General features: G+C 40.4%; 2 protein-coding genes across 3 annotated transcripts; both read right to left on the reverse strand.

The window, feature by feature from the left end:
- Positions 1-2,348: 2,348 nt before the first annotated feature.
- LOC111023666 (HSP20-like chaperones superfamily protein) lies at positions 2,349-7,951 on the reverse strand. Of its 2 annotated transcripts, none has more exons than XM_022301140.2 (6): positions 7,792-7,951; positions 7,327-7,513; positions 7,025-7,178; positions 3,160-3,188; positions 3,026-3,071; positions 2,349-2,572 (listed from the first exon to the last, which is right to left on the reverse strand). In XM_022301140.2, exons 1-6 carry the CDS (start codon positions 7,794-7,796, stop codon positions 2,538-2,540), a joined length of 456 nt encoding a protein of 151 aa, XP_022156832.1. In that variant the 5' UTR covers positions 7,797-7,951; the 3' UTR covers positions 2,349-2,537. The 2 variants fall into 2 exon arrangements, with proteins under 2 accessions (XP_022156832.1, XP_022156833.1); XM_022301141.2 differs by having other exon boundaries at positions 7,327-7,510; positions 7,792-7,949.
- Positions 7,952-14,152: 6,201 nt separating this feature from the next.
- LOC148211470 (uncharacterized) lies at positions 14,153-14,922 on the reverse strand. The gene is made up of 2 exons (XM_088124429.1): positions 14,597-14,922; positions 14,153-14,531 (listed from the first exon to the last, which is right to left on the reverse strand). The coding sequence occupies exons 1-2, from the start codon at positions 14,920-14,922 to the stop codon at positions 14,153-14,155; spliced, it is 705 nt and encodes a 234-aa protein (XP_087980555.1).
- Between the last annotated feature and the right edge of the window lie 2,697 nt (positions 14,923-17,619).

Here is a 17,619-nt window from a genome sequence, read left to right on the forward strand (position 1 = left end):
AGTTGAATACTAAACTTGATTGGGGGGCTTTTGTTTCATCCCTCCCTTTGGCTCTTTTTGTGCTAATTTTTAAGGCCACACAGGTAACTATTGAGAGAATATGAATAAAAGAGTACTCGTATTCGTTTTATCAGCATTCTGCAAAAAAAGAAAAATTAAAAAAGCAATAATTAAATCTTACTAATTGTTTTTCGAGAATGTAGATATCCGACATCTATAGATGTTTGAAATTTCAGATGCTCGGAATTTTAGATGTCTGGCATCTTCAGATAACTACGTTTGTTTCACAGGAAAAATTTATAAAGATATCCAAGAATATTTGGATAGTCACGTTTGTTTTGTATGATTTATTCTCGGGGATGTGTTAAATTTATAGAATGTTCCAAAACTACCTTTACGAATATTAAATTTAATTTTTTTAATTTGTTATTTTGTATAACAAATTAATTCATATTAACTTAATAGATATTTCATTTTAAATTTTAATAGTTTTCCAAAAAGACAATAATATCATTAAATATCACAAGTATGTTGGTCGTAAAAAAAATGTTGTTTTAAAATGATACATTTATGATAATAAATATTATTAATAATGTAATTCCTTCAAAATATTAAAAATAAATGGAGATATTATATAATTTAATTGCAATTTATCTTACATGTAAATATAATGTACAAATATACTTAATAGCATAAAATTGTTTTATTAGACATGAGTACATTAATTTATTTTAATTATAAATTTAAAAAAAAAAGAATTTTTTGAGTAAAAATTAAAAAAAAAATTGATGACACAAATATATGGAGAAAAAAATAAATGGCAAAAATGTAAAAGGTGAATGCCCTCAACACAGATAATTTTGGAAATCTATGTTTCAAAAGGGCATCTAAAAAACTCGTAAGATGCCTCATGTATAGGCATCCTATATTACATCCCTGCAAAACAAGCATGGGAATTCAGATACTCGTCCAATGGAAATCTCTGATTTCTATGAAACAAACTGCCCCTAAATGTATTCATTAGGTAGTGAAGACCAAAAGAGGAGGAAATGGGAAAACAAATACAAGACCCTATATAACATAAACATAAAATCTACATCCATTGGGAATCCCTTTTCCAAGACCCTGTATAACACATAAAATCTACTTACACTGGGCAGGCTCAATTACCTCGAATCCTTTTATTTCTATATATTGCAATTTCTTTCTTTTAAATAAATGTTACTTATTAAACTGTATCTTCTCTTCTAGAATAAAATAACCATTAATTCTAAAAAATAGAATAAAATTACTATAATTAATAAAAAAAATTTATCTAAAATAAAATAACTACTCATTCTCAAATAAGTTTCTAATTTAGCATTAAAAAAAATTCGTCAGTAGTCAATAAATGTATGGCTTGGTACAAATTCCACCTTGGAATTTTCAACCGCCAAAAATTTGAGACGCCGAATAACAAATGATTGGCAAAAAAAATGAATTTAATTCGACAAACAATTGTATGGCTTGCCCTAAAATATTTGACGAAAGAAATAATGACAGCCAGAAATAGGACTCGAAAATAATGAAAATTGAAATCAATCTCCATCGAGAATCAAAGAAAACTGAAAGTAATCTCCACAAAGTAACGCCAATAAGCTCCCAAATCGAGAATCAAAGAAATAGCCACCAGAAAATTGAAAAATCAATCCCTTGCAACGAGGAAGTTAACAACCATAAACTTAAAAAGAAAAGGTATTGTGGGAAAATTTTCAAATTTAGAAACTAACAAATTTCACAAATTTTGAAAAGATTCTCAAATTTGAATTCGCCTCCATATTAAATCTAGTCATCCCAATAAATCAATTGGTGTTAATTGAGAGCAATTTGGGAACCAAAAATTAAAATTCAAATCTCGAAATCTAAATGCGTAAATATTTAAAATAATAGACATTTATGAAATATTGCGTATTATTTGACCCGCTCCGCTATAGACAATTTCTATTTAAAATTTACCCCAAAGTTAATTTGCTCCCTCTCTCTCCGTTGGCTCTTCCAAAGCATTTCTTCCATCTTCAAACCAAATTATCAAAGTTCCAAAAAAAAGCTCATACTTAAAACCAGAGACAAGAGGACAAAAATTACTACTACTAACTTATAACCAAAATTATCATCAAATGTTGAAAATAAAGATCCTATCTTAAAGATATAATGTGAAGTATCAAATAAAAGGGCAGGCAGATGCATATATGACAGAAAAAGGGAACTATGTCGGCTAATTTAGCATGTAACATCCACGAACCTGAACGGACGAACAACGAGACTGCAAAATCTGAACTGATGAGCTAATGAGAGGGCATAGACAAGGGTTTTGAAATGCAACTCATAAATGCCAATTTAAGATAACTATATGAGCACCAGTCAGACTTGATACAAACCTCAGTCATGAAATAAACACAGTATCAACTTTCGCTAGTCAATCTTCTAAATGGTTCTCTTCTAGCATATTTCTATACAAACTTCACCTTCAGGTAGTTGGCTATTTACAGCCCCTATTACTAGTTTCCTCTTGCCTTTTCCAGGTCGGGGAGATCTGTCGAGGGACGAGGAGTCGGTAAAAACCACAAGTACATTAGTACCATTTCTACTTCTAAAAATGAACCTGTTTACTTGTAATGTCTTTGTTTCGCTATCTAGAACATTTTCAAAATTAAGCCAAATTTTCAAAACTTAAACAGGTAGTTTTCGAAACCTTGTTCAAACTGTTCTTTGAGAAACATAAAAACAAAAACAATTATATTGTGAGGAAACACAAAAAATGTTTAAAAATAGGAAGCTAAAAGTGAGATCATTAATGAGTTTTTTCCACATGGAAAAAGGAGTGCAACTGACTTAAGTCATGTTTTAACAAATGATCTAACGAATTTTTATTTTTTAAAAAAGAAACCTGTAAGAACTTGCACCACGCAAGTTCTATGATTCATAAGAAAGACAACATATGGTTACTCTTATCACATTTTAATGGAAGGGATTAAATGGGACTCACAGAGCAGTCCTCCGTCCTCGCCGCTTCCATCATCTTGGCTCATGTACTACAGAAAATTATTTATGTGGCTTGTGTAAGACGACCTGAACTTTGACTCAATTAATGCCAATAGGAAATAGATGGAATCAACTTACTTCAAGGTCGTCGTCAGAAGCCGAAGTAGCTGCAAAACCAGTGATAATTTTCATTGAGAAGAATGAAAGCACACAAAAAGACATTAAAAAAAACAGCCACGTAAATCAAACCCAATGGGATAATTACAAAAATATTTGGACACTGAGGACAAAAGAAAAACGTCAAACTGAGCAAGGGAAGCAACCTCCTCCAAATATCTCTCAACCCCTATAGAAATCATATTTTTCCTAAGTTCTGAGAGAACTCAGGTATTACAAATAGCCAAGGCGAGATAAAAGTTCTACTTGTAAGAGTTTTGAAGCTACAAGCACTGAGTTACAATTGCCAAATGGCATAGGAAAACGGTAATGGAAATTGGAATAGCGTGGGATGGCAGCTTCATATTTAAGTAAACAGAAGCAGAGGACTAATATCCAAAATTCTGCCTGCTTACCAGACCCCTAACTTCTGCTATTCATAATCACCAATACAAACCAACTTTGCAAGTAAGTAAAAATCTGTCAATGCTTATATTCAAAATAATATTCCCACTATTTTCCTACTAATCCTCAAACACTTCAATCATAACATTATTTCAAGGTCCCTGTACTAGTTTCAACACATGATATCTGCTACAGAAGGTTGGAAATTCAAGTAGTTAAACTTTAAAGCACTGACAAATTCAGCCCTAAGATGGAAAAATGCATCCTGTTGAATGGAAGAAAATTCAGCTCCTCTAGATAAAGGAGGTCTCGGCAAAGGCAGCATTAGAAACAAAACCAAGCTCTACTGACAAAATGGGACTGGAGATATTTGATTGAGAATTCTCCCCTATGAAAGAAGATGACTCCAGCGAAATTTGGAACTTCAGCAACAGATCCATGGCAGGCAAAAAATTCCCAGATTTTTAAAGGCCCATGGACTGGAATCCTAAATTATATAAGCAATATAAAGGAGAGGGCTAGATGCAAAATAGGAAATGGCCCACTGCAAGCTTCTGGAACGGGAAAGCTTTATAGAGGAAAGGGTGTGAGATAGCTCCATCCAGCTTGTGATCTCATTGTGCTTAAGAGGTCTTCTAAAGGAGTAGTCCCATGATTTGTATGTGCTGACCATATCTCTAAAACCCGCAACCTTTTGTTGGTATATAAGTCATAGAGGATTGGGTAAGCTGTAGCCAAAGGTGTGCCTTGTGTCACGGTCATGCTCGTCCAGGGCCTGTTGCCTGTGGCCGCATGCCCATAACAACCTCTTTCCACATACTTTCATGTCATGTATTTAGTTTTGCTTGTTATTTAGTTTTCCTTGTACTTTTGGTGGCGAGTGACTCCTCGCCACTTTGCATGTTCACGCCTGCCAAAGGCAAAATGCTTTATAATCTACCTTAGGGGGTACACCTAGTCATCCTCCATACATTGCGTTGTATTCTTGTCTTGCCGCTAATCTATTCTCTTGCATTCAAGCTTACAACAACTTCCAAAATACTTTCAAACGTTTTCCAAAACCTTTTTCTCTAACCCCATTTTCCAAAACCGTTTTCTCGAGAACGGGGGTGGAGGTTGCGACATATAGCCTTTGTGCCACCGGCTATTCGTTTCCGCATTGGCTGACTTGCTAGAGGGTGAAAGCAAGTGCTGCACAATCGCTTCTTGAGTCCCGTTAAAGTGCGATTGTGACACCTTGCAGCTAAGCATCATGCCAAAAAATAGGGCTTCTGCTTTCTATTACATATGGCTTAACTCAATGTGACCAATAATAGCTTTCCATTAGCCTTTGTAGATTGCCAATTGCCATGTATCAAGGTCTGCTGTGCCATAGTTGGCGATAATGAATCTCCTCCATAGTTGTTTCCTTTCAGTAATAAACCTCCATGTCCATTTGGATAGCAAAGTTTTGTTCCTGAGCTTGATATTGCCAATGCCAAGGTTGCCACTAAGGAACGAGGATTGAAAGTTTAGCCCATTTATAAGATGAGCTTTCCCACTAATATTCAGACCTTCCTATAGAAAATTTCTGGAACAGCTTCTCAAGAAGATTTGCTGCCAAAACTTTTTCTTAGAACCCTTGAAGAATAAGAAGTGGTAACAGAGTGGATGGCTCTCATGCAGAAACTCGTCACACATACACCCTCCTCCCTTGCAGAAGACAAATGGTTCTGGCCAACAGACCCCTCAAGAAAAGTCTCGGACAAATCTCTCCTTAAGGAACTAATTTCTGGATAGGCTTCTCAACGCTCTCTGATTTTTTACAACATTTGGAAAGAGAAGTACCCAAAAAAGCCAAGTTCCTCCTCTGGAGGTTTTTGATAGAATCTTCTGAATGGAAAATTCCACTGAATAACATCACACATCTCCTTCAAGATTCTTTGGGGGGTCACCCATTCAAAAAGGATAAAAAGATTATGGGGTCCCTTTTCGTTAGTCTTCACTTGGTGTTATGGACAGAAAGAAACAACAGAACATTCAGCAACAAATTCCAGCTGTTCAATAGTTTTTTAATGGTGTTTTGGTCTTGGCTCTAAGCTGGTGTAAATGTTATTTTAACTCTTTTTCAAGTTATTCCTTAAATGACCTTTTAATAAGTCGGAGGGCCTTTTTGTTAACTCCCCTCCCCTGGGTTTATCCCTTTTCTATATTTCACCATATTAATGAAATATGTGTTTCTCATCAAAAAAAAAATTAATTAATTAATTAATTATTAAAGCAATGACAAATAAGGACACTAAAACATCAGCAATACTCAAAATCTTTGAAATGTATAGAGTGGAAAACTCAAATTTTTGAATACCAAAAGGAGAAACTTATTATGGATACTTTCATATCTGCAAGATTCATATCAAGCTATTCCTTGATTGTATAGCTTCTTTGTTTCTTGGGGGAGGGTTTTCTCGACCCTTCGCCCATAGGTTGTATGCCTCTTTTTTTGGACTCCTTTTCTTTTGGAATGAATCTTTGTTTATTATCAAAAAAAATATCTGCAATATTGGTGGCCGTCCTTTCAAGAAAGAAAAGGAGACTCTCAGGGTCTAGTTATTAGAGTGTTCTTATGGTACATATGGTTAGAAAAGAATAACCAGACTTTCAATAACAAATTTCTTCCTTGTATAGGTTTTTTGAAATGGTTCTTAGCTTATTAGAGCGTTCTTATGGTACATATGGTTAGAAAGTTCGAATTGGTTCTTATTCATGCTCTAAGCTGGTGCAAGTGCTTCTTATTTCACAATTTTTTTTATAAGAAACAATTCCATTGATGAGTGAAATTAAAGGATCCGCAAACCAAAGGAGTTACAAGAAACTTCTTCAATTGGTCAACAATGTATATAAAAGTATATCTATACTATAGTAAGGGGAGATAATTTACACCAAGACATAGCAAGAAAAATGATGCTGTCAAAGATTCTAGCAAAGGGAAGTTCTTTAGCGGAGAAGATCCTATGATTCCTTTCATATCAAGTGGTCCATAAAAACGCTTGTATAATGTGTGTCCAAAGGATCTCCTTTTCTTTCTTGAATAGGTGACCCACTAAAACAAAAGAGAGTAAGGTCTTGGTGTCATAAGGGAGATCCAATTTCCAATCAACATCAATGAGGATCTTGTCCCAAAACAATGATGCAAATGAGCATGTGCGGAAGATATGATGTGGAGATTCCCCATCTTCTATACAAAGGACACACCAATGAGGAGATAGCATGAGGTAAGGGAGCTGGCGCTGCAGTCTATCATGGGTGTTTATTTAACAACTTATAGTCCTATCAATCTGGTGTAAGTGCTTAGCTCAAAGCTGATGTAAGTGCTTCTTCTCTCATTTCACAAATTATAATCCTATCTCTCTCTATGTTTGCATTTCAGATACGAACAGCATATATGATATATGTAAGAACTTACAGTCTGACTCATCCTCATCACACCATTTGTTCCAATCAACCTTCAAGTACGGAGCAGGCTTTGCTTCTGTCTTCAAGAGTCTTTTCCACCAACCTTTCTGTTCTTTTTGTACGGAGCAAATTATGTTCCTCAAGCCAACCTTAGTTTTACAGCCCTGTTGAGCAAGGAGAAAACTGTCGTATAAATACAAAGTAAAGACCCTAAACTTTTTAGCAAGCAAAGCCAATAAATATTGAACACATTAAGATCAGTCTAAACAGAAGAAAGAGGTACATCAAAACAAAACTAAGTCAAGAGCTCACCTCAGGCACTATGGACCCAAAGAGTTCCAACGTGAAGTCAAAAGATGCGCCTTGCAACCCCTTCGCAGAGAAACTAAATAACCCATGAGGTTCACACTTCACAGAAATATCTTTGGCATCAGGTAAAGCAACCGTCAGATAAACCTTATCCGAACGCTGAGCCCATAGAACCTCCGGATTACGACTGCTGCGTACACGGAAAAAAAAAACTATGGCTATGATCACATCATACCATCAAACACATGAAGCTTCAAGGCGATCAAAACCCTAAATCTATCAATTCTAAGCCACATTTACCAGCCTTGCAGCCATTCATACATATTACAGACAATATCTTCCACAAAATTATTCCCAAGAAAAGGGGGCGAATAGTAAAAAACAGCTAAAAACGCAACAGCAAAAGCTAGATAATTCAATACGGATCCTAGAAGATGTGAAGTTACAGAGAAATGATGAAAAAAATACCTCATCCTGGGGACGAACGGAGAAGAAATGGGGGAGATTGATCCAGAGAAACCCTTCTGAGCGACTGGGAGGCGCAGCGTTCGAAGCTGAGTTTAAAACTGTAGTCGATTCTGGGGCTTTGTGCGCGGCGTGCAAACACATTTTTCTTGGGGACGAAGATTTTATGTAATTTTTTGGGTTTTTTTTTAATATTATTATATATTAAACTTATTTTAAAAATATTGTTATTTAATTTAAAATATTCAAAATAGGGTAGTTTTTGAAACTTTTTTTAAAAATATGGTGGTTTTAAAAAACCAAAAAGAGACGACCATCCTTTGTGGGACGACCATGCAACATGGCGCCCGGGTTATTTAAATTTGACCATTTTGAATGTGGTCGTCTCTTTTTGAATTTTGTATTTAATATTTTAAATTTTAACTCGGACTAGCTTCTTATACATAAATTCAAGTAATGAATTATTTCCAAAATAGATATTTCACAAATGTCTTGTGATTTTTTTAATAGAGCCCTTTTTACTATTTTAGATTCTTTTCTTTCTAAATTACTCTTCTCTTTTACTATGCTAATTTCTTTTTTTATTATTATTATAAAAGGAATGATCAATTAGGGAAGTGACAACATAAATTTAGCTCGACAATAATTAATATTTATCTTCGACTGAAATGTCGTGAGTTTAAATCTTAATCCCTATTTATTGTACTAAAAAAACTAAGATTAGAAATTACAGAATCCTGAAAGCAAAGCTTTACTTAAGTGAGTAGAGAATAAAGCCAAGTATTTGAAGAAACATAGAATGTTGCTCTTAGGTGTGAGTCATTGCCTTTTTATGTGAGTGAATCTTTAGCATGCAAGACTTGATATTAAATTAGAGATATCCTTTATCCAACACTTCAAATGAAGAAAATGTTTGTCTTCTCTGTTCAAGTCATTAACTGGATTCAAACAAATTAGACCCAATCTACAAATTTTTCAAATTTAGGTTTTTGCAAAGAGGAGCCCCTCCCTAATCGCGAGCATTCCAACAACCAAAGGTTTGAGTTTTCAAAAATTGATTGTTGAAACTGTCAGACCATAGACCGGTAGGGGTTTAGCTCGGGTTTCCAAATTCAATCACTACCAAACCCTTCTTAAGAAGCGCAGCGTTGGAAGCTTAATTTCAAATTGCAGATTGCAGTTGAGTATGGGGAAATTGATAAATTTGACTTAAAAAGTTATTCAATTTACTCAAATGATGTAACTTTTGAAAATAATTTTTCTAACGTGTCAATGAAGGTGAAAGTACAAAACTACCCCTAATTTTATGAAAATTTGTGAAGTCTGAAGCATAAACAATATGTGAAAACTCGGACGAGTTCAAAGATAAGTGACCTGAATTTCATGAAATTCGCTCGAAACAATGGAAAAGTCCGAGGAAAATCTCAAGCCCATATTTGTAATATATATAATTGTTATCCTATTAAGTTTGCTCTTCTTGTCTCCTCTTCGTCTAGTTTTTAGAAAACTTGTCATTTACCTCTTGAACTTGAATATAGAAAACTAAACTTTAATTTGTCTACTGCACTGCATGTGAGGAGAGGAAACTCCAACTAAATGAGCTGAATTAAACGTAGCATTTTTCTTACATAAATGTCAAGATGTATAAGGAGAAAACAAAAAAATGGCACGATAAAAAAATTTGACCTAAACATTTCAAACTCGAATATATATGGTATTATTATTCAACTCACGTCTAAAGTTATTTGTTTAGGCAAGAAATTGCACAACCTCAAATTAGTTCGAACCCGATCCTTGCTCTGACCTGAAAGCTAAGGGAAGATCTGACAAGAGGGCAAAATCTCTGACACTCAAGTCAGTAAGCCGCTCAGACTCAATATTAAGTTTGAGGAGAAATTTCATACCTGATAGTTAAATGAGGCCCTCTATTTATAGGCTTAGGTTCCGACACGGGTCACGATAGGCGGTTACCTTGGTCGGATTTGAGGTCGGACGTGTTGGGCTCGAGCAGATCGAACTCGAACATTTTCCTGAAATGGCAAGTTAATTCTTTGTGTAAAATGGGGAAGTCTCCCACCTCGAAAGCCTTCGAGATGAACCTTTACAAGTTATTCTTTTGGCTCTTTTTTCGATGGCGAATCACCGTCCTCCACGTCACAATAGGATTTTCCCCCCAAATATTGGCCCCCTCTCTGCCAGGTTCAATCTTGATCTGGCAGAGAAGTTATTCTTCTTGCGAAGTTAATCCACGTGGTGACTTCAGATGTCGTCATAGTAATTATTACCGTTGAAAAACCTCGAAAATGGAACCGGTGTTCGGCGCCCACTCGAGTACCTTTGACGTTCGGACTTCCTCCGATCTGGGTCGTCCTTTTCTGGACATGTGTGCGGTAAGGATTAAATCTCGGGTTACTATAAATACCCCCAAGGCTTTCTCTAAGTCAGTCTCGTTCCTTTGCCTTTGTTTCGTATTTATAATCTGTCAAGTCATGTCGACGTCTCCCAGTTCCTCAAGTTTGTATTGTAATAATTCCTCTAGTAGCGCAGCTCAGAGTCGGGATTCTTCACCTAAGAAGGCCGATTCCGTAGAGGAGTTTGCGAGTAGGTTGGACCTCGAACTGGAGGAATAAATAGATAACTTTAGGTTCTCCGAGGATGACGGGGATGATAGCAATACCTCGACCTCGGGCTAAGGTTTAGAGTACCCTTCCCAAATGCCTGAGAACTACTTCGGCCCCCTTCGTAGGAGATATAGTATTCCAGATGGCATCATCCTTAGGCTTCCTAAGGAAGGGGAGCGAGCTGATAATCCTCCGGAGGGGTGTGAGACCCTTTATTTGAAGATATTCGAGTACGGTTTCCACCTACTCGTTCATCCTTTGGTGCAGGAGTTCTTAGTCCGAACTGGGCTAGCTCTTACTCAAGTGGCCCCCAATGGATGGGGAGTCATCTTTAGCCTAGCCTTCTTATTTTGGCTAAGGTGTAGGGAGGTAGACGATCTAGACCTCCTCAGAGTTGACCAGCTTTTAACCTGCTTTGAGGTCAAGCAGATCTCTAGGAAGCTGGAGAGGTACTACTTGTGTGCTAGAAAGGGTGCGAGAGGCATTCTGAAAGGTCCAACCTCCATAAAGAAGTGGGTTGGAAAATGGTTATTCGCCTCCGGAGCGTGGTTGGCCAAGAACGAGTCCAACTTGCCATTCCAAAACGTCCCCTGTAGTTTTGGGAATTTAGGTAAGGCGTGGAGTATTTACTTGCTTTTAATCGTTTTCTCTTTACGCTATAACCCATGGCTTCGATGTTTTCCGTTGCTAAAAAGCCGATCCCTCAACTTTCTGAGCCGACCTTTAATGCTTTGAAGTTCTTCAAAGGCAGATTCAAGAGTGACAAGCAAATCAGCACCCTTATAACAGATAAGCTTCTTCTTGCCTCCGGATTGCTCAATTACAATCCTCTTTTAGCCTCACCCGAAGCTTGGAGATCGAACTCGGAATTAGGTTGGTTACCCTTGGGGTATTTCGTACTTAACTTAAATTCCCTTTTTTCCATGTTTAACCCTTATTTGCTGTCTTGGCAGCCATGGAGTGCAGCTTCTCCCAGGATGTCAGGCGCAAACGTCCTCGCGTTGGGCAGGCTTCCAAGACTAAGGAGGCACCAAACTCTACTGTTGTTGACCCTCCCACCGAGGTGGTTGAGGTCAAACGCAGAGTGGCTTCACTGCAGGAAGCTGCTGTGGTTGGAACTTTTCAGGATCAGGAGATCCTTGAGGTCTCCCCCTTTAGGGAGGTTCGGAGGAGGGCCTCCCCCAAGAAGTCCAAGAAGAAGAAACGCAAGACCCACCACTCCGAGGAAGAGGTGAGGGAGGTTCGTGCTGCGCGGCGAGTTAGTCCTTTCGAGGATTTGATCGATGATCCTGAGGCGAGAATGGGAGAGACTTCAGACATCGATATGAGGTTTAAGATCGAACCTTCGAGCGCCGGGGTGAGAGAGAGTGCCATGAGGATGTCAAGCACCTTCTTCGATCGCTGTTGGAGGAGGGCATCCAAGTTTGTTAGCGCTTCGGGGTCGGCCATCCAACGAATGTTGGACTACTCAGCCGAGGTAAGATCTGATGTTACTCGTCTTCGCAATTTTTATGGGGCTGACACTTTGTTTGTTTTCTTTTCTTTCTTCAAACCCATGCTGCCATCTGCCAGGCTACCCTTATGATGAAGGCCGAACTGGAGGAGCGTAACCTTCTCATTGGGAAGGAACAGGAGGCCTCCTCAGCCGCCCAGGAGGCTGCAGCTTCCTTAGAAGGGGAGCTCAAGGAGGCTCGAGCTAAGGCCCAGGCGTGGAAGTCTATTTTTGAAGCCGACAAGGCCCGGCTCAAGAACGCTAAGGCAGAGGCTGCCCGCCACGTGGAGAACCTGAGAGGTTCACACGCACGCTATGGCGAAATGCCTTGAGAAGGAGAAGTTCACATTGATAAAGCAGAACGACGAGCTTGAGCGCCTCCGAGAAAACTTGGAGGGAAAACTATCTGCGCACAACTCCGAGGTGGCCGAACTGAAAGCCAAGCTCGAGTTGGCAGAGTTCAAGCTTAGCAACGGTGTTCTTCTAGAGGAGGCATTTCGTCAGCACCCCGACTTCGATGGGTTTGCCAAGGACTTCAGGTTCTTGATGAAGGGAGTCAAGGAAGTAGCTCCCGAGCTCGACCTCGCGCCCATCAAACTTAGGTATGCCTAGAAGTGGGCTTCGGGTCCAAACGGGACTCCTGGCCCTTGAAACTTTGTTGAACAATGCCTGAAGGAACTCGAGTTTGACGCCGAGCTTGACGAGGGGGAGGGTGCAAACCCTTCTTCCCAAGAGGTTGATGGGGCTCCCCTTCCAGTTGCTAGCGTGAACTCCTCCCAAGAGGTTGGGATGATAGACTCTCAGGAGGTCGACATCCTTAGGTTTCGAGGTGAGCTCGGGTCGCACATCGGAAGCAACTGAGCCTTTTCCAACTTTTCTAGCTTTCTTATTGTATTTCATTTCTCTCCTTTTTTATACTGGGTCTCGAGGTCTATACGCCTTGGCCCAAACTTTGATTACTAATACAATATATCATTTTTGAATTCTGTCTTAAGTTTGGCATTCCGAATTTCAAATTTGACAATTTTACTCTGCCTCGCACTTCGAACTCGAAAGTTTTAAATGTTTTAAACCTTCCAAGTCTTAATTCATATCTCACCTCGAAGTCGTAGGTTTAGAAGGTTGGCATCTTCTAAGTCTTAGTCCACATCTCACCTCGAACTCGTAGGTTCAAAAGGTTCGAATTTTCTAAGTCTTAGTCCACATCTGGCCCCCATTTAGTTTCACATCGAATTCGGACTCTTAGGAGACATTAAATTAAATAATGCGGATCCCCTCACTAGAATTAACCCTTGAAAATTTTTACAAGTCCCATTCTACTTTGGACCATTTCGGCATTTCAAGTACCGCTTCAAGTGTTCTGTGTTCCACAGATGTGGAAGTATCTTTCCTTCGAGATCGGCCAGAATATACGTCTTAGGTCGGACTATGCATTTGACTTCGAATGGCCCCTCCCAACTTGGTTCCAACGTATCAACCTGCTTCTGCATTTTACGAAGGACCAAGTGCCGACCTGGAAAATCCGAGGTCGGACCCTTGAGTTGTGGTGTCTTGCCATTTGATTTTGGTATTCTACCAAGCGTAGTTGGGCCGCTTCCCTCTTTTCGTCAAGGAGGTCGAGGTTGAGGAGTAGCTCTTCCTCGTTCCTTGTCTGCTCATAGTAGTCTATTCTCTTAGTTGGCATCCTAATTTCTACGGGTACCACGGCCTCGGAGCCAAAGACCACAGTGAAGGGAGTTTCGCTAGTGGATTCCTGAGGTGTAGTTCGGTTGGACCAAAGTACCTCAGGTACCTCCTCGGCCCACCTTCCTTTCCTTGCATCAAGCCGTAGCTTAAGGCCGCGCTTAATGATTTTGTTGATCGCTTCTACCTATCCATTGGCTTTAGGGTGAGCCGACGACGAACAAAGGTGACTAATTTTGAGCTTGCGGCAGAAATTTTTGAACTTTGTGTTGTTGTACTGCTTGCCATTGTCCATCACAATGGCATTAGATATGCCGAAGTGGCAGACTATGTTTGTGCAAATGAAGGTCGTGACCTTGGCCTCCGTAATTGTTGAAAGCACCTCGGCCTCGACCCTTTTGGTGAAGTAATCTACGGCTACAACGGCGTACTTTGTCTGTCCCTTGCCGAATGGGAAAGGTTCGATTAGGTCCACTCCCCATTGTGCGAAGGGCCATGGAGCTGAGATCGGAGTCAGCAACTCAGGAGGTTGATGGATGATATTCGCAAAGCGCTGGCAATTATCGCATTATTTTACGACCTCTTTTGCGTCTTGGTCAACCGTGGGCCAATAATAACTCTGACGAATGACCTTGACCGATAATGATCTGGCCCCCGAATGGTTGCCACAAACTCCTTCATGTACCTCCCTCAGAACGTAGTTCCCGTCTTCTTTGGAGATGCACTTAAGGAGGGGTAGGGAGAATCCGCGTCGGTACATAGCTCCATCTCGGAGGAGGTATGGAGCTGCTCTCCGCGACATTTTCTTTGCTTCCTTTGGGTCTACTGGGACATTGCCTGTTAGGAAGTCTCTGATTGGGTCCATCCATGATGAAGGTTGTGAATCGACTTCCATCATATCTGGCTCCAAAAGGGAAGGGGTATCCAAAATCTCCACCTGGACCAATCTAGCGAGGTCGGTCTCGTAAGCAGATGTTAATTTGCCAAAGCATCAGCGTTGGAGTTTTCTGACCTTGGAATCTGACTAATTTCATAAGCCTGGAAGTGGGTGAGGTGCGTCCTAACCTTTCCCAAATACTTTTCCTTACGAGGGTCTTTTGCCTGATACTCTTCTTTGATTTGATTTACTATCAGCTGAGAGTCGCTGAAAATTAGAAGGTGACCAGCTCCGAGCCTTCGTACCATACGCAGCCCGACCAACAGAGCTTCGTATTCGGCTTCATTATTTGAGGTACGAAAATTGAAGCGGAAGACATATTCTAAATGCATGCCATCTGGGGCAAAGAGAAGCACCCCTCCACCACATCTTCTTTCATTTGAAGATCCGTCTACGTACATCTTCCACGGCTGGTCGGAAGCGGTGGTTTTAGTAGGCGGAGGAGTGAGCTCGGCTATGAAGTTCGCAACAACTTGCTCTTCACAGTTGTCCGAGGTTCGAACTAGATGTTGTACTCGCTCAGCTCCTCGGCCATTTCATTAAGCGGCCTGACGTCTCTGGCTTATGGAAGACTTGCTTCAGGGGCAAGTTCGTGAGTACGACCATAGTGTAGGCTTGGAAGTACGGCCTCAGTCTGTGTGCCGAGGGCCAATTTTTCCATTTGAGGATACCTAGCTTCGGCCTCGGTCATGACTTTACTTGTGTAGTAAACAAGACTTTGTCACACTCCATCTTGCTTGATTAGGGTCGAACTGACTACGTTGTCGGATACAGCCAAGTACAAATGTAGCTTGTCTCTTGGCATGAGTTTGCAAGCAATGGTGCCGAGCAGAAATAGCTCTTAAGTTCTTCAAAGGTCGTCTCACACTCAGCTATCTACTTAAATGGCCCCTTCTTCCTTAATACTTTAAAGAAGGGGATGCATTTGTCAGTGGACTTGGAGACAAACCTGTTCAGGGCAGCAATTAACATCCTACCGTTAAGGCACTGCAGCTGCTTGAGAGTTCTTGAGGCTTGCATCTCGAGCATGACCTTTATCTTCTCCGGGTTGGCTTCTATCCCGCGGTTATTTACCATGAACCCTAGAAACTTGCCAGATAAGACTCCAAAGGTACACTTGGTAGGATTCAACTTCATCTGATACTTGCGGAGGACCCCGAAAGTCTCGGTCAGGTCGGCCTAGTGCGACTTGGACTGCCTGTTCTTGACAAGTATATCGTCCACGTAGACCTCCATATTGCGTCCAATCTGGTTGGCGAACATTTTGTTCACCATCCTTTGATAATTTGCCCCTGCATTCTTTAGATCAAAAGGCATGACCTTATAGCAGTACATGCCTTGATCGGTTATGAAAGAAGTGTGGACTTAGTCTGGTTCGGGCATCTTTATTTGGTTGTATCTGGAGTAGGCATCCATGAAGGTGAGCAGCTCGTGCCCGACCGTAGTGTCTACGAGCTGGTCGATCCTCGGTAGTGGGAAACAATCTTTTGGACAGACCTTATTAAGATTAGTGAAGTCTACACACATTCTCCACTTTCCGTTGGTTTTTTTAACTAAGACAACGTTAAAGAGCCACTCGGGATACATAATCTCTTTTATATATGTGGCAGAGAGCAGCTCGGTACCTCATCCGAGATGGAGGTATGTACCGGTGCGGATTCTCTATACCCCTCCTTAAGTGCATATCCAAAGAAGACGGGAACTACGTTCTGAAGGAGGTACATGAAGGAGTTTGTGGCAACCATTCGAGGGCCATGTCATTATCGGCCAAGGTCGTTCGTCAGGGTTATTATTGGCCCACGGTTGACCATGATGCAAAAGAGTTCGTAACAGCATGCGATAATTGCCAGCGCTTTGCGAACATCATCCATCAGCCTTTCAAGTTGCTGACTCCGATCTCAGCTTCATGGCCTTTCGCACAATGGGGAGTGGACCTAATCGGACCTTTCCCATTGGGCAAGGGACAGACCAAGTACGTCGTTGTAGCTGTGGATTACTTTACCAAATAGGTCGAGGCCGATGCGCTTTCAACAATTACGGAGGCCAAGGTCACGACTTTCATTTGGATAAACATAGTCTGCCGCTTCGGCATACCTAATGTCATTGTGACGGACAATGGCAAGCAGTTCGACAACACAAAGTTCAAAGATTTCTGCCGCAAGCTTGGAATTAGTCACCTCTGTTCGTCCCCGACTCACCCTAAAGCCAATGGACAGGTAGAAGTGATCAACAAAATCATTAAGCGTGGCCTTAAGCTACGACTTGACACAAGGAAAGAAAGGTGGGCCGAGGAGCTACCTGAGGTACTTTGGTCCTACCGAACTACACCTCGGGAATCCACTGGCGAAACTCTCTTCACTATGGCCTTTGGTTCCGAGGCCGTGGTGCTCGTAGAAATTGGGATGTCAACTGAGAGGATAGACTACTATGAGCAGACAAGGAACGAGGAAGAGATACTCCTCAACCTCGACCTCCTTGATGAAAAGAGGGAAGCAACCCAACTATGGTTGGCAGAATACCAAAATCGAATGGCAAAACACTACAACTCAAGGGTCCGACCTTGGAGTTTCCAAGTTGAACACTTGGTCCTTCGTAAAATGTAGAAGCACGTTGATACGTTGGAACCAAGTTGGGAGGGGCCATTCGAAGCCAAAGGCATAGTCCGACCTGAGACGTATATGCTAGTCGATCTCGAAGGAAAGATACTTGCACATCTGTGGAACACAGAACACCTGAAGCGGTACCACCCTTGAAATGTCGAAATGGTCCAAAGTAGAATGAGACTTGTAAAAATTTTCAAGGGTTAATTCTAGTGGGGGGCTCCACATTATTTAATTTAATGTCCCCTAAGGGTCTGAGTTCAATGTGAAATTAAATGGGGGCTAGATGTGGAATAAGACTTAGAAAATTTGAACCTATGAGTTCGAGGTGAGATGTGGACTAAGACTTAGAAAATCCGAACCTTCTGAACCTACGAGTTCCAGGTGAGATGTGAATTAAGACTTAGAAGATTTAAAACATTTAAAACTTTTAAGTTCGAAGTACGAGGTAGAGTAAAATTGTCGAATTTGAAATGCGGAATGCCAAACGTATGACAA

Source organism: Momordica charantia (assembly GCF_013281855.1).
Source record: "Momordica charantia cultivar OHB3-1 chromosome 5 unlocalized genomic scaffold, Mcharantia_2.0 BLBB01000005.1, whole genome shotgun sequence".
Lineage (NCBI taxonomy): Eukaryota > Viridiplantae > Streptophyta > Magnoliopsida > Cucurbitales > Cucurbitaceae > Momordica > Momordica charantia.

What these genes read in the sequence shown, in the direction of transcription:
- LOC111023666 (XM_022301140.2), bottom strand. An exon ending in TTGGGTCCATAGTGCCTGAG is followed by an intron (nt 7,179 to 7,326) that starts GTGAGCTCTTGA and finishes CTTGCTCAACAG; the next exon opens with GGCTGTAAAACTAAGGTTGG. An exon ending in CGAGGACGGAGGACTGCTCT is followed by an intron (nt 2,573 to 3,025) that starts GTGAGTCCCATT and finishes GTCCCTCGACAG; the next exon opens with ATCTCCCCGACCTGGAAAAG.
- LOC148211470 (XM_088124429.1), bottom strand. Translation starts at nt 14,922, where the DNA reads ATGTACGTAGACGGATCTTCAAATGAAAGAAGATGTGGTGGAGGGGTG. An exon ending in GAAATTAGTCAGATTCCAAG is followed by an intron (nt 14,532 to 14,596) that starts GTCAGAAAACTC and finishes CGACCTCGCTAG; the next exon opens with ATTGGTCCAGGTGGAGATTT.